Source organism: Apus apus, chromosome 2 (assembly GCF_020740795.1).
Source record: "Apus apus isolate bApuApu2 chromosome 2, bApuApu2.pri.cur, whole genome shotgun sequence".
Lineage (NCBI taxonomy): Eukaryota > Metazoa > Chordata > Aves > Apodiformes > Apodidae > Apus > Apus apus.
Genome location: NC_067283.1, coordinates 44,589,248 through 44,611,729, shown reverse-complemented (window position 1 = coordinate 44,611,729; position 22,482 = coordinate 44,589,248). Strand labels below are relative to the sequence as shown.

Sequence of the window (22,482 nt, the reverse complement as noted above, 5' to 3'; positions counted from 1 at the left end):
TTTCAATGTTGGTGTCATTATGATTAAACCAGCACCCTCACACTCTGCTTTTTCTCTTAGCTATGCTGTGGTAACCTAGCAGAATTTGATCACCGAAGTCCCCTGTATACTAGCAGTTTCAAGCAATGAAAGGAGTCCAAACAGTAAATCTACATCGGGGCCTTGAGACAAACTCTGGAGTTACAGACTTTGTTGGGTTTTGTGCTGGTTCTACACACTCTTACATTAAACATACTATGATCATGTATGGAAACAAATAGGCAAACAAAGCTTTATTGTTTAAAGCTTCATGTTATAAGATTTAACAAATACTTATGCATGAGATCTGCCTCAGTTTTTAAATACACCATTAGCTTTTTACTAGTAGGAAAAGAAACAGATCATTCACAGAAAAGCACTCTGAACACAACATTGATAGATGTCATCTTTAGGGCATGGAAAAGACTTTAGGCTGCTAAGGCCTTACGCAAGGCTTTCTGGTCCCTTCTCCAGAGATTCAAATTCATGTGTCCCTTCTCAAAGCCCTGATTACTTTGCTTGTTTTGCTGCAGTGGCATTGGAAAAATGCCCCAATGACAAATTTGGCCAAAACGATGTGCCCAAATTTTGGCTAGTGTCTTATCCAAAGCTCTTCCCATCTGAACCATTAACCACGTAGTGAAAAATAAGTATGGTGGGCATTTGGTGAGGAGAAATTTATAGAGCTGTGCATATTACAGTCACTTTTTCACTAACACTTTTATAGAAACACCAGGAGAGCAAACAGAATCCCTCCCTTCCCCAAATTGATGTGGAGGTCTGTGGAGTTTTTTATATGGCCTATAGAAAATAATAATTTACATATCCATGAAGTTAACCATGTGGCTCTTCTGAAGACAAAAATGAAGAAGGGAGTTGAAACTACAGAAAATAGTCTGATACCATTTGAATCCTGCACTTGTAGTGTTGCACAGGTAGAAATCAGAATTCGGTGGAGCACTAACACACAGCTACTCTTCCTCCCCTCGGCCAATATGTCCAGAAAAAGAAGGTGGTGGTTGAAACAAGAGTCTGTGGTCAGACTGCAGCAATGCAATAGAAAGCAATTTAATTTAGGATTGTGTAAGAATGCTCCAAGTTTTTAGCAAGACTAGAGCGAAGTGTTCTGCAGTGCAGTGTGTATGTGAATCTCAATGTCTGTCACAGAATTGTTTGTACTTAGAGATATCAAGTAATTTTCTGCATTTCCCTGTTCTATTTGTCATCTTAACATGGGCCATGTTATCAAAATCCTGAGGTCTTGCTTCTCTAACCTTCTCTAATCCATCTTGCCAGTACTTGTGTTAGTTGGTAGCAGCACCATGTCTTGGGCAATTAACTTCTGTTTTGAGACAGTGGGCAAAGAGTGTGATATTCAACCCCACTGCAGAATATGCTTCCAAGTGCCTTGCATGGTCAAAAGATCGAACAGGTATGGAAACAGAAATAAACAAGCTAGTTGGATGAAGGAGACTAGAACTCAGGAATCTGAACTGAGTGCAAGAAGAGAAAAGGCTCTGAAACAATGTTTTACAGTCTGCCTGTCATGATTGAATAGTCAAACTGAGAGCAACAGCAGTACCATGAAAATCCTTGTGGAACAAGAATGAAATATTGCTGAGAGACACTAAGAGTTCTCACTAAAACCACACTGGCTCTCCTTTTTCTCTAGCACTCAGGAAAGCAGGACTGCACAGTGCCTGAAAAGCTCAAAGAAAAAGAATTCCCAAGAGTAACCTGTCCTATATTTTATTTTAGGATTTTTTCAGCAAATCTGATCCTTTTCTGGAGATTTTCCGGATGAATGATGATGCAACCCAACAACTTGTTCACAGGACTGAGGTAAGGAATAGGATTGGATTTACTCTCCAGGGACACAGGTGGACTGTCAGGAGGAATAGTTCATGCTTCCCACGTCACAAAGGGTATTGCAAGCAACCTCTTGTGTAATTATTGATTAGTGGGTTATCAGGTCTTGACTTATGTACAGAGAGTAAGAGAAGATGGTACTGAAGCCAAAGATTGGAGCTTTATTAAACTGGCAGATATTCTGTTTGAAGATCAGTAGTTACACATTTAGCCCCAGTCCTGCTACACACAGTATCATATTTTCCCATTAATACTCTGTTGCATCTTCTCCCCTCCTCCCAGCTTGCTGGTAATAACGAGATTTGAAAAGTGAGTGCCTTACATTTTTTCCTATGTCCCAGTCTCATTAGTGCTTCTATAGTAATGACTAGCACTGTCTTAAAAAGCAGCATTTAGGTGTACAGGGTGGAGCTGTGTCACATATTCAGGGTTCTGAGCCTGTCTGTTATGGTTCCCATAAAGTCTTCCCAGCAAGGCAGACTGTATGTCTGTAAATTGATGCTGCCCATCCCTGTTGCCCAGTCCTGCATCTCTTCCATGGCTTCTAGTTCAGGGATGTATTCTACAACCTTTCCTTTTGAGTTATGCCCAGGCTGAGGCATGACAATGCTGGAGCAATCTCTGCAGCATGATCTGTGTGTAGGTCTGTTTCCCACCTGTGCTTCTGGGCCTTTCCAGAGGGACAAATGTTGCAAAATGCAGGTCACTCAAGGGCATATATCCCATGTATGTTGTTCTGCAAACCTCCAGCTGAATTCTGCTTTCTTCTCTTTCTGGTAAACATACTGTATTGAAAATTGTTGCTCCTTTTGGCATTCTGTTTGGAGATGTGCAAATGTTATGGGCTCCTTTCCTTTCTTTTCACTCACAGGTTGTGATGAATAACTTAAATCCAGCCTGGAAGACCTTTAAGGTGTCTGTAAATTCTCTCTGCAGTGGAGACCAGGACCGCAGGCTAAAGGTCAGAATCATTCCTTCTTTTTTAATAGTTTTACTCATAGAAAACAAAACTGTCTCCTTTTTTCAACTGAAAATTGCTGCTCTGCACAGCCCGCTTCTTTGATGGCAAAGTTGATCACACAGCTGCTTTATGATTACCACAATCAAATTAAGAATGCAAAAAAGTGGTAATCCACTGAAACCAGTAGATTATGTTCTATACTTCTTACAGTAACCTCAAGAAATGATGGGACTGTTTTTGCCAATTAGTTGGATAATTTGAACCCCAGCATCATCTAAGTAGTGAAAGTATATGCAAGGGAAGTGACAGCCCTGCCACCATTTTAACTACTATTTCATCCCTTTTATGTCTGGAGACCCTCTGTAAAAGAAACACTGAGTTATGAGACATGTTGTTATACATAAAGAATGGGGTGGCCACAAAAAGACATATGCCATATTAATCACAGTGTTACTAGTCAGCAGAAAGGCAGATGGTTGGGAACTTGGAGCTTTGTGTAGAAGAAAATAATCTTCTTGTGGCTAATTTGGGTTAAATCAAGGCTGAATCATGTTGTTCATAGCTTCTAATCAGCTTTAAGGTTACTACTAAATTTAAAAAAAGTTGAACAAAGAGCACTGTACCCAGTGTCTATTCAGCCTTTTGGACCTGATGAAAGGACATTGGACCAAAACGTGTCTCTTTGTTTGTTTTTCTTACCGTTCTACATTGTCTAAGAAAATGTTTTCCTTCTCCCTGCAAACCTTTCTTCTTTCACCACTATACCTGCACAACCCTGCAGAAGCAATATTGTGATTACTGAGGGAGCTGGGTCTCATTAGCTTGGAGAAGAGGAGACTGAGGAGTGACCTCATCAACATTTATAAATACGTAAAGGCTGAGTGTCAGGAGGATGAAGCCAGGTTCTTCTCAGTGATGTCCAGTGACAGGACAAGGGGAAACAGGTGCAAACTGGAGCATAGGAGGTTTCATGTAAATGTGAAGGTGACAGAACACTGGAACAGGCTGCCCAGAGAGGTTGTGGAGTCTCCTTCTCTGGAGACATTCAAAACCTGCCTGGATGCCTTCCTGTGTGATGTGCTCTGGGTGATCCTGCTCTGGCAGGAGGGTTGGACTAGATGATCTTTTGAGGTCCCTTCCTTCCCATAAGCTTCTGTGATTTTTCACTCCTTACATATTGCAGGATGTGTGCTGTGCAGATAGAAAAAATAAAATGCCTCATGTCTACATGTCACAATGCATGCCACAAATGGGTGGAAAAGGTAAAAAGGAATCCAATGAATGCTTGGATTTATGTTAGTCATGCTGGTTGTGATTTGTAACTTCGCAAAATCAACACTGTTGTTATGGAACAACAGTGGCAGCAACACAGTGTTTATATGTATATGTTTGCATGGTATTGGGAATGCACGAAGACACGGGTATGAGTGGTTATCTTAATACGTTGTTTATGTTGTTTGTGGCACTGTTGGGCAAACAAGATGAATCTAAGGGCAAAAGAAGTACCAAAAGAGCAAGGAAGCTTGAGAAAACAATGAGAGATGTAGCAAGGAAAAGTGAAGGATGAAGTAGATGGAGCAGAGGATACTTGGAGGCCAGACCGATGTTTTTGTGACAGGTGGTATGTTGGAAGGAAGCTCAACTCCTCAGGTGGTACTGGGAAGCAGTTGTGAAAGATCATTCCACCTACCCCTTAGTGAAAAAAAACAGTTGTGTTTGGTATGTCCAGTGGGATTGAAGCTGAGTTGTAGCAGATCAAATAGAGAATGAGATGTAGGGAAATAAAAACCTCCATTTTAAACTGCAAGCAAAATTAACAGTGTTGGCTGAAGAGGATTTCTAATGCAAATGGAGGAATTATTTGTTGTAGCATGTGTAGGATGACAGTAATGTGAAGTGTCAGGATTATACTGTTATCTTGGGAGGCTGCAGTTTTATAAATTTCCTGGTTAGATTAAATATCTGTAAGTTAGTTGCCTGAAACACAGAAGACAAGCAAATTACTATGTTGTATAAACAATATAGATCTCCAGGAGAGGAAAAGAAAAAAAAAACAAAAAGAGCAGCTAGCCGCCAGAGGAAGTAACATGACTGACTCAAAGGGCAGTCAAGGACAAGGAGCATTGCCATGGCTGGGGCCTCCATTGGCACCTCTATCACCTGGGCTGCTACTTCATGAAAAAACGGGAAGTGCTGGAAAAAGCACAGAAGGTGCTTCTTTGGGGAGTTCACAGCTCAGGCAGAGCTGGGAGCTGAGCTTTTGCTTTTGAATGAAGTGAGCTATGAAAGGCTTGGAAAGGGAGAATGAGCAGTTCTTTGATGTACTAGAGAAGGGCGAGTCACTGGCGGAACATCTAGACAGAGATGATATGGTTAAAGTAGGTGGGAGTACTGCAGCATTCTGCAAAGGTGAAAGGGGGCAGAGCTGAAAGAAGCAGTGCTGGAGAACATGGTATACTCAAATTGTGAGATGCTGAGAGACTGATGTAATGGGACAGATTATCTGTGTTGTGCAGCCTCTCTGAGGGTGCACCTTACATAACCAGATACAGAAGGTTGCACCCATCCTCTTCCTGGGCACAGGGCCCCAGATTTTCTATCTCTCAGCTTATGTATCCGTCACTTAGAGCAATCAGTTGTGCATGTCCTTACAGGATCTCCTTCTTGAGGTAGCTGTAGTAGAAATGAGTAACATCCAATAGTACTGCCCCCATATAGGTGCAAGACAAAAGACGGATCGTATTTCTGCAGCTCAAATGAAAAGCAGATTTAGGACAGCACTGCCTTCACCATATTGTGCATATATGGCCTTTATACCACTTTGATGAGGAAACCTGGAAGAGATGCAAGTAAAATCTGATGCCTAGAATGTCAAAGCAAGTGGCAAGTCCATAAGGATAGTGGAATGTTGTTCTGGAGGGTGAATCGTGCTTTAATTTACTTGAAATTTAGCTGAGAAGATACGAGGAATGCTGAGATTTCAGCTTGGGCAGAAGATGGATCTGAGTATAAAGAGGGTTGTTGAGCTCTGAGCAGAGAGACAGTAGTTGTATTTGTTTGTAGATGCTGCTGCCAGAAGGTAGGCTGAAGAGAGACAAGTGAAGAGGAGTAAGAATAGTGCTTTAGGACTGCCTGTAGAGAAGAAGAAAAGTCAGTGAAGGAATGGGTGAAGAAGAGAAGTAGGGCAAAATGGATCCTGTGAACTTATTGACACTTTTCAAAATAGTCTTGATTCTGTGGGATTTTTAGGGGTTTTTTTAAGAATCCATGTTTTCAATTGTGTGTGCAAGTGCTTGCAGGCCCTGATTCAGATACCTGAGTATTTGCCTGAGGCTGCAGTTCAGACATTTGCAGAAGAGCTAGAAGTAGTAAAAAAGTAGTAGGATTTGAAGCAGATCATTCATGGCTGGAGAAATATTTTTTAATTAATTTTGGTTGTTAAATAAGAAAGAAACTTGAACCTCTTTAAAATTCAGGCCCTTTATACCTTTTCTTAGGGGTAAGATAAGGCTGCTATGGTAGGCCAACCCCCCAAAATCACTTGTGTTTGACAGACAGCTTATTGCACTGATCAGATGGCTATTCTGTTTGTTTTCTATACGGACTGTAAATTAAGAACTTGGTGGCAGCACAGGCAGAAGAGTGGAAATCGTAAGAATTAGAGAGGTGAAGTTTCTTTGATGGATTTAGCACTGTATGAATGTTTATACTTTTATTTACATTGACTAAGCCTTCCAGTCTTCACCCTGCTGTATTTTGGAATATTTTAATTTAGATGCTTTGTTTCACTTCATAAAGTATATAGCAATATGTTGCTGCTAAGTGTTAGAAGAATTCCCTGTGCCATATTTAATATGGGGACATTCAGTGTATTCCAGCTGCCTTGCTGAACATCAGCTTCTTGCCAGGATTGCTTGATCAGTGTGAACAGTAATTGCATAAGGCTGGGTAGTTTTGTACCTGTACCTGCTGTTTCTTTTTTACTCTGAAAGGTGTAATCTAAGTTAGGCCTTCAGAAGGCACCAGAAATGCTTAGAGGGAAATGTCAGCTTGTAGAGATTTTGTCAAACAGAGGGAGACTTCTTAACAGCAGACACTTTACAGCTTTTGCTGCCTTTGGCTTCCCTCTGTAGACTGTTTGGAGCTTGTAAGTCTTGGCCTTTCATCTCTGACACTGAAATCACACAGGCAATGAACTTAGTGGTCTGATTTGTTTTATGAGGAAGGGGGATTAGCAAAGAAAAACTACCATAGACCAACTCAGTTTATCTTACAAAAGTTTGCTGTTTGTGAGTCTTGCACCCAAAGCAGTTTGGGCATTTGAAACTTTGTTGTTTAAAATGTCTGTTCAGAAAAATAAGATAAGCAAGGTCACTAAAATAAAAGCAACCAATAATTACGGTCTCCCTCAAAAGTGTTTTGCTAGCATCCTTTACAAAATGTGTTAATTTGAACTCCTTATGGGCTTTAAAAAAAAAAAATCTAATTTTGCTTTATTTAGCTGTAGTGCAGAGAGCAGTTATTTTATTTTTTTTTATTCCTCTCAGGATGCCTTTTAAAACTTTATTGCAATTATTGCTGCTCTAGGTTTTATTATGAAAAAGATATATTAGATTTATGAACCTACTGAGATTTTCTTCCCAGACATTGAAACCATCTGAGAAGTCTGGTCACACTTCAGTGCTGGTCATAACTTCTTTTAATGCTGTCAGTACAGACAGTTTGTGCATGTCTTGAAGTGAACAAAGTACCTCTTTGATCCAAAAGTAGTGCATTCCTTTTTTCATATGTAAAGAGATTCACTTCACAAGAGTAATTACTGACAAATCTGAGTGAGGGATAAAATCTTCCTGAGAGCAGATTTTTTGCTATGCTGAAGGTGCTGTAAATTGTGGGACTTTGTCATTCAGGTTTCATTTCAGAGGTTTGTCTGAAACAGTCTTGCATTCTGAGTGTCTTCTGGTAGGGATCATCTACTGCTCATCCATTCTAATAGTTGTAGGGTTCCTCCTTTTCTAGAGGAGTCTTGGTAATGTACACTGAAAAATAGTATCTTTTTCTTTAGGTATTAGGTATTGTAATACTTGGGAAAGAAGGTTCTTTAGAGGCACAGGCCACACAGTGCACATGGCATAGAGTAAGAGTATCTCTTCCTGAGGTTGTACAGGGAACGTCACTGAAAGAATTTTTTTTCAAAAGGCAAAGTAGGAAAAGAGGCAAAAAAAACCTGGAAGGAAAACATGGCTGCATGTGAAGTGATAATAGAAGCTGCAAGGAGAGGGGTAAGCATGCGTCGTGTCTATATAGAAAATAATTTCCATCTTCTACCCACACAGGGGAAATTTTCAAAAGAAGGATGACCATGAGGTATTTTTCTACCTTTGAAAAATCTGTATATTACAAATCTATCATTGCTGCCAGTTTGTTTATTGTTTCACTCCTGCCTAGCCCAGATCACGGGTGATGGTCCTGATGACATTTATACATGTACAGGTATGAGTGAGACCCACAGCTGTGGTTACCACGGCTATTTACAGAGGTCAGGCCGTAAGGCCTCTGTGTAAATGAATGGCTCTTGGCAGCAGGTAGACCTGAGATGTTCCTGTTGCTTACCTTTGAGTAACCATGAGAAAGTTGCCTCTTCCTCTGCACTTCTAATGACATTAAAACCAAGTTCTACCAGTCTTGCCCATTCTCTCTGATGTCCAGTTGACTTCTTTGGCTCTGTCCATCTGATCTTTTAAAGCAGCCGTGTCTCAAACCATGAATTATATGCTTGTTTTTTCTGCTTAGGGGTCTATCTGTATATGCTTGTAGGCCCCAGTATGTCTACAGTGCTCTAGTACTAGTGAGATGCCTTCAGGAATATTTTCCAATTCATTTCCATACAAAGATCTTTATAAACAGCACTACATTAGCTTTTCCAGTGTGAATTTTCATAGGCCATGATTTTTTTACGTTTTTGATATACATCATTGTTAACAAGGTCTTCTTGAGACATCCACACTTTGCTTAAATTAATAATATGTGCAGGGCCACTTCTGCCTTGTTGATACTGTTACATAATGTGATCCTTGCTTACAATATTAATAGATGAAGCTCCACAGCCTACAAGAAAGATTTTGATGTTATGCTGGATGGCAACAGGCAATAACTTTAGTTGTATTAACTTAAAAAATTATTAAAATATTATTAATTTTATAATTTCTTCCTGAGAGTCTGTTATGTCATTTTGTGGGGTGGAAGGTTGGGTCTCCCTCAGATAGCTGTAACCATGTTTCCTTCTGCTTTCTTCAAAGTAGTGAATCTTTCACACAAAATGATGGATCATCAAAAAGGTTTCTTAAAGGTCTGTAAGTCAATTGTCTGCTCCATTGTGAATTAAGGAAAAGCAAATAGCAGTGATTATTTTTGTATTCTGAGTTATTACTGCAGCATTCTCTAGATCAATAAGCTTTCAGTGACCTTTAATACTTGACTACAGCTCTGCTTATACAGGTATATTATAAGCTGTAATCCTTCAATAAGCCCTTAGTATCTCTGAAAGCCAGTGGTGAAAGTATCTGAGCAGAACCTGTGAAGAAGGCCAAGTAAAGCTTAAGAGACAAGAAATAAGTAATACATTCAGACAAATCTATTAGTGCTTTTTTATTCTTTCACAGCTTAGCCATCGTAGGGTGTTTGAAGCACTTACGTGGAAAGATACGGTTTATGGTCAACAGCAATAATTTGTGCGGGATTTAAAAAGCATGTGGCACAAAGGGAAATTCAAGCAGTATCAAATGATTATTACAAAAGCATGAACTGAAGGATATCACAATATTCTGTAAGAGAAGACTCATTTGTTGTTGCTGTTTTCTTTGGGCTTTTAATTCCATATAGAAAGAGACTGACACCATGACTGAATTACAACGTAGGCTAGACTTGCTGTTTATATACTTGATTGGATTATTTCAGTCATACCTGATTAACTGCACAGTTCTACATTTTCCCCTTCAATGTACTTACAAAACTGATGCCAGTGCAGCCAGTCATTCCTTGCTTGCTTACCCTGATGTTGCTGAGCAGGTATTTGCATATGGAGTCCTTTTGAAAAGTCTTCAACTAGAAAGGGAGACTCAGCTTTTACATCTTTTTAATATGAATCAGGAGATGCCTTCAAATGACTTTTTCAGTAAGTAATTTCTTATTCATTAGATCAGGGCATTTTCCTGGAATCTTTAGAATAATTGCCTCACTCTTGGAGAGTGCTGATCTTTCTTTATAATCTGAATAATATTTATTTATTAATAATTTTAAGGATGTTATCATGTTCTGAATTTCCAGATAAGTTCTTATAAAACTGACTGTGCAGCTGATAATTTTATGTAATAAAAATTTCTTTCTTGGAGGTCACAAGAAACCCAACAACATTAGGCTTAAATATTGGGATGTGGTGTACACTTAATAAGCTAATAGAAATATTTGCATAAGTGTGTACTGCTTAACCAGAGAAGTAGTCTTCTGAGAGGGTACCTTATTTTGAGGATTATTGCAAAATTAATGATGCACTATAAAAACCAATTTCTGAGACATCCTTGAATAAATGCCATTGGATGTACTTTTCCAGTAAATTATTCATTAGAGTACTACAATTCTTAAATGTTTCTCTTGCTTTCTCTCTCATGTTCCCCTTGTTCTCTCTCTGTGCCTATGGTTGCAGGCACTACACTGATTATTAAGAACTCAAGTGGCCTACTTCACAAGGTCTACAGTGATTGTGGGGAAATTGCTGTAACTACTCACCCTGTTTTGCCAGTTTGGGTTAATCTATAATTTAGTAATCTGTTTATCATACGAGTGCCTCCTGCATTTGCTAATCACAGCAGTGTGTTTTGAATCCTGATCTATCTGAGCATGCCAAGGACTGATCCGGACAGTCTTCGTAAACTCTGTGCAGGTGGTGTGCAAGATTTAAGATCATCCTTAGAACAAAGCTGTTTAACTCCTGGTGTGTCATCTCAGCTTACAAATTCCTATTTTTTTTCTCGCCCCTTTGCTTGGCTGTGTTCTTGAAAAACAGTTGAAGATGTTGGGGAAGAAAATACCAGATTGCAGTGAAGATTTCAAAGCGAGAAAGACTCAAGAAATGAGCTCGATCTCTTTTTTGTTAGTCAAGGGAACTCATTCTGATGACTTTAATAGACATTAGTTTGTTCTCCATTATTGTAACTGCTAGATACATAGCAAATTGTCAGATTAATTAATCTAGATTCGGGTTAGTTGATGTTTGTGAAGTGCTTTGAAGATGAAAGAGCTAAATGACAAGCACTGGCACAACAATTAGGGGTGCAAGTGGACTGCACAAGGGAGAGATCATTGGATAGACATTGGTTAAAAACAGAAGAGCTTATACATCTCCAAGGGCTTGGGCTGCTTATAAAGATGATGGTAGAATGCTGAGGAGCTGCTACATATGAATAAAATGGACAGGACAGCAATAGGCAGGATTCTTCCTCCCATCCACTGGGTGACTCTGATAGACTGAATTTCAGAGTTCACCCTGTAAGAGGAGATTTTTACATTCTATTTCTTACTAGAGCCCCCAGTTCCATGAGCCCTGAGACAGAAATGAAGAAGCTTCCCCCTGACATTATGAGGGGCATTCATTGTGTGAAGCAAGGGCAAAGAGAGGACAACAAACAAGCAAAAATACTGTGTGTGAATTTGTTTGCCTGGATTAGAGGATATGAAGAACATTTTCTCTGATTCTCTTTTGCAAATAAGAGAGGATTGCCTCCAGATAATTTGTACTTTGCATTTATTGTGAGCTTCCTACCAATTGCTTACTGCTTCTGTGGGTCCAACTCAAAGCAAATAAATGTGGCTTTCCACAGCTTTATTATGCAAGTCATCATTATGAGCAATGTTTTGAAGGGCTCTCTTTCACTCTGAAAGTGAGTCTTAATCTGCTGAAATGAAACAGAGATTCCTATAAGTGCTGCTGACTGTAATCCAAATCAGAGGTGTCTGGTTCCTTCACGGGGCAATAGCTGATAAAGTGCTAAATCCCATCCCTGGGAGCACTGGAAATGAGAAAAGCAAAGTAATAAGGATCAGTTTCACACTAAAAGGTGGGGCATGAGGGATTCTGATGAAGAAATAATCTAATTCTTCTGGATTTTCAGATCACTGTGTTGATAATGCACTCAACAGCCTACAGACCTCAGTACTAGCTGCAGAACTGCTATTCTAGAAACTTAGAAACCAGTGCTACCATTTTAAATTAACAGAATAAAATTAATCTCTGCTTTCAATAAAACAGATCAGGATTAAGGCTTTGCTGTAACCTTGTAAAGCAGCTGGATGCTGTAGTGAGTGAATTTTAGTGTCTTGCATACCTTAAAGAAAATTCTTCTTTCTCCTACCTCTGTGTTTTGAGCACATTTTGCTGTGTGACTTACAGTATCTCATGATATTAAAAATGAGAGAAAATGAAAGTGTAACCAGTTTTTCATATCCTTTTTTCATTTCTTCCAGTTGAGACTGGAAATAATAGTGAAGGCAATATCCAGACAATCTCATTTCAGACTCTCATAAAGTAGCAAAGCCTCACATTGGCTGACATATAACCAACTCATAAAGACCTGTGGTTTCTTTTCAGGTATCTGTTTTACTGTGTAAGTTGAAAATTACACAGTGAGGGAAATTCTTCTCGTGTTGTTAAAGCTTGTAATAAATATATTCTTTGCTACTAACAATATATTTTTGCTATTTAAATAGAAAGCTTGCTTTAAAATTCTACTCTTACATTGTATCTTTATAGTTTACACACTAACATACTGGCATGCAGAAATGGTTACACATTGCAGATAATAAAATAAATGTATTTTAAATGGTAATATTCTCAGGGAACATAGTGTCAAATTTAAGAAGAAAAAAAATTACAATAACTATCTTCAGGGACCTAATTATGAATTAATGTTTGTGATACTCTAGGCAGCATTAGGACAGAAATAGCTATTAAGCGTGTCTTAACTTTAATGTTTTAGAAGATGTCTTGGTACATAGGGGGTCACTTGAAAAGTGTGAACTTTTATCTCACACTGGAAATATGTATTTAGCCCTTCTGTAAACAGTGATCTCACCTACCACACATTCTGTTAAAATAACAGATCTGCATTTTCTCAGATGAGAAAACCTATGCACCTTCCTAATTTCTTTTGGGTATGGGATCCCTCTGCTACAGTTTAGCCCTTCTTCCAGCCCTAGTCCCTCTCCTTGGAGTCCTGCATGGCCCCAGCTCTGACACTTGGCAGGGACTGGCTGAGATGAGGGAAGCAGCAGCATGGCCCCCATTTCCATGGGGTATTCATACAGATTAAACCCTTCCAGCCCTTGGTGGCCAGAGCTGGGCAGCAGAAGGTACCATGTGTGGTTAGAATTGAGGTAGTAATAGTATAAGTTATACTGTGGGCATCTGAAACTGAGAGTCTGCTGCAATGTTATTGTATGTCCTGTCACTGAAACCTTGTCTCGTGCTATACTGAAGCTGTGTTGGAGTGTGAGATGATGGTGTTCCTCATCAGAATGCAGTGGGTGCTGCTCCAAGCAGACTTATGAATATGGAAAACTTGCACAAAATAATTAAAAATCACTAACTCATACTTTTAATCATCTCATGCACATTTTAAAACTTAGAACTGTGATCTTACTAGCCTATATCTGTTTGTTCACAGCACTTGAACTCTGAATCTCCTTAAGAGGTTTAAATTCTCAACACTACATAGTTTTAAGGTGACCTACAGGAGTACAACACAGGATCCTGATATTATAATGCTCATTGGATGCTTTTCTGTGCTGACTTGCTCCTATTTTCCTGGCTGTTCAGAGCATTAAGCATGTACTTGTAAAGTTGTTGACATTTGAGTTCTTTCCTTTGATTTTTAATGACATAGAAATAAGGGCCTGATCATATAGACAGATTTTGATGATTTTTTTTGCTGTTAATTTCCTGCCTCTCTACAGAGAGCAACACATCATTCTGATCACCACTAAAAAACTGTAATTGATGTGTTCAGAGGGACAGACTTGGCCACCAAGCTTAGGATCGAGATCAAGTATAGGATAGATATTCAAAGGAGTTTAAGAGGTAAAGATGAAGTTTGAGGAAGATAAATAAGCCAAAGAAATATACTCCTCGTATAGGCTAGCATTCCTTTATAGGCAAATGGTGTGGCTGTGGCTTTTTGTAAAAGCAAGTGTTTTCCGTACAGGATATTACTTTTAAGCTCTCTTTCATTTTAAAAGGCATGCAGAAGTTTGCTGTGGTTTGTTTGTTTATTTGGATTTAAAATACTTGTGTTTCAAGGAATACAGCACTAGCAGAGGCTGGTACTGGGATTGGTTCTGCTTGTGATATTTTGGACGTAGGATATGTGGCTCCCAATTGCAGCTGCAGATGCAGTGATCCCTCACAATCCTGAACACTGCAGATTTCAGTTAATTCTTCAAAACAGCCATATTTTTATCAATGAAAGGTTCCCTTATTTGTTTTCCAGGACTGAGAAAAGTGAAATAATGTATATTTTGTAAGCACTATTCTCTTAATAGTTGCCAAGACAGACCTCCTTCCTTCACCTTCCATATTTTATCCATCCATCAATTTATGCTGCTCACAGGATATCCATTATATATTATACAAGTTTTATGTGTCAGAAACATCCAGAATTATTAATCATTTTTCAAAAATATTGTCCCTGTATCTTTTAGAAAAGTTTGCACAGAATCCAGTAATGCCAGGATCCTTTCGTGGCTTTTAAATGTGTGTTTCCACTTGAAGTTCTGGAGAGAGAGAAATGTCTGTGCTAATCTGCAGTAGAGTCCTACAATAGCAGTCCCACAAGAGCACTTAGTGAATAGCCTATTAATGCTGAAGGAGGGGGGGAGCATTCACTCCCTTTTTCACCCATCCCTCTGCTTATAACATCTTTATGCTTATCGTTTATCTCCCAAAACCAGCATAAATACAAAGAACCAAGCAAAGTTTGTCAAGATTTTAATCCAAACTTTTTTCACCAAAACCTCCTTTCTGGTTCATCTGAAACAATTTGTATCTAGGACAGTTTCCCAGGCTGCTCATCAAACAAGTCCCCCCAAAAACAACTGTGTTTATTTTTTGCTAATCAAGACAGCTTTTCATAGATAATTTTTCTTCTCTTACTGTAAATTTTAAAACAGAGAGTTGAAAGCCTGTGACTTTTTTTTGTTTGATTTGTTCTGATTGTGTTTTTTTTTTTCAATTGGTTTGCATCAATTTTTTTCAATTGCTTTGTGTAATGTTTTACAACCTCCAGTAAAGGTAGCATTTCACTTAGTTCTGTTCCTGTGCAAGGAGGTTGGATAGCAGTGAGCTCAGGATGATGTTCTCTGGTGACAGGCAGCACACACTTGGCACCTTTGCTGTTCAGGTGCTTGATTCAAGTCCCCTCATGGTTTGTAGAAAAGCATATTTTGGAAGAATGCATTTCACACAGACATGATCTGCACTTCCCAGCTGTCATGTATAAAAAGGGACTGCTGATTAGTCATTTTAATTTTCTACCTAGTATCTGTTAAAAATGAAGTATCTTGAGTGTATTCTGGGAATCTTAGAATACATTGTAAATTTGGAATAGTACTTGAGAAGTTACACTGCCACTAGCTTTGTGATAAAATTCTGTTTTCATCTACAGGAGATGGTGTTATTAAAATGAATGCAGCACTGTAAGGAGTAACTGCATGTTCCATTTACTGTCATTTCTTACAGTGGAAGAAACATAACCATATTTGAGCATGAATACTTCTATTCAATGAGCATGAACAGATTGGTATTTTGAAATGAATTATGCTTGGATTTTATAAAAACAACTTAATACATGACTTTGTTTATACTGTACTTTGATTTTGTAAAGGCTGAACAAGCTGCCTAAACCTTCCCCTCCTTGAGAATCAATTTTTCACGTGGCATTGCCATGCTAGTGATAATTTCTCAGTGCCTTTTCCTCTTCTGGACCTCAGTGATTTTATGTATAAAAAAGAAGTAGCAGCAGCTGGGGAGGAAAAAACAAAACAAAACAAACCCCAAAAAAACACACACAAAAAAACCCAAACAAAACAAACAAACAAACAAAAACTATCAAGCCTATCAGCTTGTTTTCTCTCCTTCCTCTCTGCTCCAATTTAAAAAAATTAAAAAAATTGCTCTGAAATAAAAAGGTCACTACCATGTTTTCAACTTTCTTTCTCACCTATGACCCATCTCTGGGGCACTGCAATTAATGAAAAGTTGTTCTAGTTGACACATGCTATATATAAGCATCTTAGAGAGGGGCATCTGTTTCAGAACTCAAGAGTTTTTTCTGATTAAGCCTTGGTGGTGTTTCTTTTAACAGAAAATGTGTGAAGTCCTGTTACCCTGAACACAACAGTTAAGCAGCAGGCAGTTTCTTTGCTCATACTTTCAAGTCCTTTTCTGCTGAGCCAAAATTATTCTCTTGGTTTGTTTTTGACTTTCCAGTGCTTTTCAGCTCAGCTTCTCCTCTGCTATCCCTACTTATCTCACGGACAGACAGAGATGTCTACCAGAGATGTTTCAGTGAGATTCCTTCTTTTCAGGGTTGTGGGGTTTTTTTGAGAGATGATGTGAATCTCTTTTTCATTTGGAGTCTCCATTGCTTCCTAGTGATTTCCATAAAAAAGGCTTAATCGTTCCATGCATTTCTCAGTTGTTGAGAATGGCTCTTGCATCTCAGTTGAAGACAGGTGGATCCAAATCTGTCAAGAAGTATTTGGTTGCAATATCTGACCTTGTTCCTACATTAACTTGAATTTTGTATCAAACCTACTTGAAAGCAAATACAGTTCTGAGCATCACTTCTTTCTTGGTTTTGTTTTGCTTTTTTCTTCACTGATAACTGAAGGAGGACACTCACATATCCATAAAGGATAATATATTGTACCATTCAGAAAAGGTACCTTAACTTTTTTCTACCCATTTCTGTTTCAGTTCTAACATCATGGTTAGCCAACATATCATCATTTTTAAAGCAGTTTTTAGCAGATTTTAGAAATGTTACATTTACTTCCAAAGCCCCTTCAGAAGTTCTTAAATATTGTATTAGATCCACTATATTAATAGCATAAATAAAGCATATCAGTGAAGTGACTTAAACCATAGAAAGGTGCTCTGAACTGGGATGAGATTGCAGGTTTTCTTCAGGCCTGGGTCTTTACTGAGTCATTCAATAATAGACCTCCCTATGTTTCAGGAGTCATTCCCTGGAAAAAATGAGAGTAATTACACAGCCTTCCGCTAATATTTTAGATCTAGATACCCATAAATATACAAATATTACAGAATACAATACAAAATTACATAATAATTTAGCCTGAAAGAGACCTTAGTATTTTTAATTCAAATTACCTTGTTAACAGTATTTCTCTTAGATGAATATGCAGAACTAGAGAATAACTATGAAAGACATTTTTATCTTCAAGCCCTGTCCCTAAATGAAGTAAACTGAAATCATGTGATCTAAGTCTTATTCAAGTGCTTTTACCTGCAATACACTGGAATTTTTTTTTGCTAGGATTTAAAAAAAAGTGCCAGTTATTTTTGTGCCCCTAACCTGGGGCACTCTAGGACTTCTCAAAGGGGTAGATTCTCAGCACTTCCTGAAAAAATCTCTTGAAAGGTCTTAAGCTGGAGGAATCAAAGTCGCAAGTCTACAATGAAACAATTTGGTTTGTGAAGTTATTTCTGTATCTCATCTCTATTATTTTATCTTTATATACATCTAGTCCCACTCTGTTCTAAACCGTCTATTAAATTGACTGACTTGTTAAATTTTATAAAACAGAGGTGGGGATCATTGGTCCAGGTAGGGGCCAGTTAGCTGTCATGTTTGATGCATTTCTGTTATTTTTCAGTACTTCTGAAAGACAGGATCTTCTAACACAGCGAGAGCACATCACTAGAAGACACTTTTGCTAACTGCATTTGATTTTGTAACTTCAGCTAGTATGCTTTGATTATAAATAACCATTTTTATGTAAGTGAATGAAAGGTCAGAGTCATAGCCCCTGAAAGGAGCTATTCCTTTTCTTTCCTGCTTCCTTTTGCATGCATGAAATGCATTTCTTTTTTCACGGTTTCAATGTGTGGAACTAATGTATCATTCCTTAACATGTTTACTTAATAGATTTAGTATTCAATATTTATTCGGAGTATTTCCTAGAAGGATTTTGAAATACATTACAATGAATTATTTCATATACTTGTGAAGTGGAGCTGGTTAATAACAATACAGTCATCCTAGAGAGAACTAGAGAAAGTAAAGTCTACACAGTGCCTTTACTTCAGGTATTACTGTCAAGCACCATTGTTCAAAATAATTAATCACATCTCAGCAAGTTATGAAACTGAAAAAAAACCCATAACATTTGTAAATACTATTGTTTACCTTCTGATCAGCTTTTCAAAATTTTATATGTACAAAGACTCATTTTTTTTTTTTTTTTTATATGAGATACAGTCACAGGACTTGAGGAGGTCAAGCTTAAAGATGTTTTGGTACCTGGGACAAGTAGCAACACACTTCTGATTTAATGCAGGGACATCATCACAGAGGCAGCAGAGCCAAGTCCTTTTTTCCTAGTGCTAGTGGATGGGAAGAATGGTAATGTGTACATAAATAATTTGATTGAGATCACATCAGTGTTAGAAGCAGGGCTCACTGCCACCTGTTCTTTACACTCAGCAGTGCTGTAAGATGGCTGCTAAGCATCAATAGGTGTTTTCCATAGGCAGTTGTTCACCAGAAGAGGTTGATTTAACTGCATCTGAAGATTTGTGGAAATGCACCATTTTTGACAAAAAATTTTCCTTGAGATGTATTTTAAACAGGATGGGAAATTCTGGTTAGAATGACAGAGAGAAAGAAAGATCAGGACTGCAAGAGCCCATGGCCCAGAACAGCTGATTGAGATGTGGAAAAGTCATTTGAATACAAGATATTCATATATTGGCTAGCTGCAAGCTGATCTTACCATTCTTTTCTATTGAAGCAGACCCACAGTGTATAATTGAACTGGGGGAGTTGAACAAGAGAAAGGCTGATGCTATCAGCCTGTATTTAAATGCTCTCCTTTGATGTGGGAAACTCAGGTTCTAAACCTTGCCTTCGTAAATATTTAAAGATTTATCCAAAGCAAAGCAGCTCCAACAGAGAAGACTAAGAGAGAGACACCAAGCAGAAGCCTAGAATAGCTCCTATCTCAGTGGATTAAGCCTATGACTGAAAAATGGGGAAAATGGTAGAGCAGGAAGTGAAAGCAAATAAATGCCCTACCCACAGGGCAGAAGCACTATTTTCTATTCCTCAGTCTCTAGGAGAAATGTGAACAGTTTCAGGTTTGTCCTTATACAAAAGGAGGGAAGTTTCTGAAATCCTGAAAGTCCTCCAAGGAGAAGAAAACATTTTCCCCCATGCTCTCATTAGAAAAAGGTTTATTATTTACAGATGCTATTGAGGACAGGTGCATCAGGCAGGACCTTAGGGATACGCAGGAAAGCCAGGCTATTGACTGAAGAAAGGAATTAGAATACAGCATGAGGAGCCAGCAATGCTTCATAAAAACTATTCCCTTTAAAATGAGCAACAGCTCTTTCTTGGAGACCTCTTCATTAGCATACCTGAAAAAAGTACTTAACCAGCTGGATTGTTGTTGCCTCCTTTTAATAGAGGAGTTAAAAAAGTTAACTGCTGGTCCCAAATTGTTCTGGGAGTTCAAGACACTGCAGCTTGTGCTTAGGTGCCCACAGGTTTTTTCAGAATATGAAGCATTTTGTACATACATTTTCCAACTGAATGCAGCGGCAAGATGGTGAGAATTTAATTATGTGTAACAAGTTGACATCCTTCTGCAAATTTCATGGTTTATTTCAGCTCATACTTGCGTAGTGCAATATTGAAATTAAATTATGGCTTCAAAATGAGCAATCCGCTTCCATTCTGAGATCCGTTTTCAGTGATTTGAATCTCCATTAAAGACCGTGCCAGGTCTACTGGAATTAAGCCTAACATTGCTCTGTGGGCAGTCAGAAAGTAAAGTGTGTGACAAATGGAGAATAAACAGTGTTACCTTGCCTGGAATACGGATTTCTCTGAGTCTTGAGTACCTTCAGGCCCATTCACATAAAAAGTTTATTTACCTATTTCTCTTTATATTTCCTGAGAGGTTCTACCCTGGATTTCATCTTTCCACTTACAAGTCCCCACTGACTACTCAGCTTCACCTCAATATCTTGACTGTCAACTGACTGACTGCTAAGCAGCCATATTTTTCCTACATCAGAAGGAGGTCTCCCTGGGACAGCTGATACAGCTCTGGAATAATTGATCAATCTGGTGGCAGAGGTTAGTTTATAGGGAGACTGGCAGCTGTTACTGACTAAACTCCTCCCAGTGAAACCTGAAAGACAGTGAAACAAGTTGTTGACATGCTGGAGCACACTTGGTGAAAGGCAGTGCTTTGGTGTGCTGTACACCTTGATGCTGCTCTTCTTGCTAGCAAGAGGTACCTCTCTTTAGTGCTCCACAGAAGTCTTCTGGGATTCAGTGTTTCTGTATACCGCAGAGTCATCACAAATAGGAAATATTTCGTGTATGGATGTGAAAGGTGGAGAAGAGTCTGTGCTGACTGCAGAGTTTCTGTGGTTAGTGTGTTATATTGGTGATTTAGATTTAGACACAGGTCTAATGTATTTTTCACATATGTCATTAAAAAAAAAAAAGTATAAAAAAAAAAAGTAAATGGTGTTAGAGTTCCCTTATTTGACAAGTAGCTCTGTGAAGCCAGCATCCTGTTCCTGCCAACTCCACCACAAACTTCTTGTTATCTACAGGTATGATAGGGTCAGCTTCTGGGAGGATGGTAGTTGCAGTGATGGGTTCTTACTACACTGCTTTTTCCTTTGTACACTTTCATCAGTACTTTGTAAGCAATGTTATCACTTTAGTAACATTCCTGGAAATGTCACAGCTTGATTTTTTTTCACCATTATGTCTCCTCTTCATTTCTTCACAATGCATACCAAAATTAACCGCATTATTGCATCTGCTTTACTCCTGACCAGCTGCTCTAAAGATAGATATCTCACACTGCTCCCTTGCAGACCTTTTTTTTCTCAGATGTTCTTTCTGAGGGCCCCATCCAAAGGCTACTGAAAGTCAATGGGACATTCTCAGCTGGTGTAAAAGATACAGCTCCATTTACTTCAGCTAATGTTGACAGTTTGCATCAGATGATACCTCCTAATCTTTGCCTCATATATAATTGTTTTTCCTATATCTGACTAGTATTAGATCGCATGCTTTATATTCATAGAGTCCTTCACTAAGTAGGTTAAACTCCTCTGTGCTGCCTACTTGTCTCAGGAATAATGTTATTTTATTTCATAATGACATAATGGTGCCACCTGCAGTCCAGAGACTTATACAAGTGTATTCAGATAATGTGGTTCTTAATAATAAAAGCATTGAACACAGTAACAGGATGGATAACAGTAATCAGTCATTTGTAGAAGTCACTGCATTTTAAGAAGAGCTGCTTTATTTTTGTTACTGTAATAAGAGCTTATATTTCTTGCTATTTTCTTTGACAATGAAGTCAATGAAACCAAAACCTTTGCACTGATGATTAGTCAGGGGCATTCCATTCAGTAACATTATTCTGTGTAGCTCTTTATTACACCAAGCATCCAGAAACCTGCTAAAACACTTCATTGCAAATGTCAGTCCCTGGGCACACATCACAAGTAAGGACAGCTTGTACCCCGTAAACTGTGTTTGAACCTGAGAAATATTTTTATTTTTATTAGCAGGGTAAAATCAGAATGACTGACCCATTAAAGCTGTTCTTTTGTGTCTTTCTCATCTATTCAGTGAGGTTTTATCTTCTATTTTTTCAATAGGGAAACTTGTCTTCTAGTGCCAAAGGATACCCAACTACTGAGTATTCTGCGACAATTTTTTTATTATTATTGCTTTTAATATGTGGATTTTGACATGGTATTCAGTCATTTTTCTTCCATCTGATTTTCACAGTTGTTAAAGATAGGTTTGTGCTTTACATAAATATATGAAAGCGTATCTCTAAAAAACATATATTTACAAAGACCTGTAGAGAGCCAGTGTGCAAGCCTACCACACAGTTTGGGAAGCCAGGAGAAGGAATGTTGTGAAATAAAGAAGATATTCAACAATCCTGTTAGTTCCAGTTGCAGTTGTTTAATAGGATGAACTTGGTATTTATGACTTAGATTTTTTCAATTGCTTTTCCTTATGGGTAGTCTTCAGAGAATATCTGATGACCAGTTAGAATAATTGGTTTATTCTGCCTGAATGTTCTTCTCTGTGTACGGTTTCTTTTTTACTGAAATGTGATTGTTGTTTAATAGCTACCCTATGATACAGACACGTGTTTTACTTAAGTGTCCTTACTTTCTTTGATCATGTGAGATAAATCACCCACATTAGGAGGAAATAGGGATTATAATTACATTGAATTAAATATTTGATTCTGCTTCTTCTTCTATTGGTAATTATTTTAAT

General features: G+C 38.3%; 1 protein-coding gene across 2 annotated transcripts in view; it reads left to right on the top strand.

Annotated features, from left to right (window-relative positions):
* Positions 1-22,482, top strand: part of CPNE4 (copine 4) — a 229,531-nt gene that overhangs the window by 137,121 nt on the left and 69,928 nt on the right. For both annotated transcript variants that reach the window (XM_051612099.1, XM_051612100.1), the window contains exons 6-7: positions 1,777-1,860; positions 2,759-2,848. In XM_051612099.1, the coding sequence (XP_051468059.1) occupies positions 1,777-1,860; positions 2,759-2,848 (174 nt within the window). The remainder of the gene's footprint in view (positions 1-1,776; positions 1,861-2,758; positions 2,849-22,482) is intronic.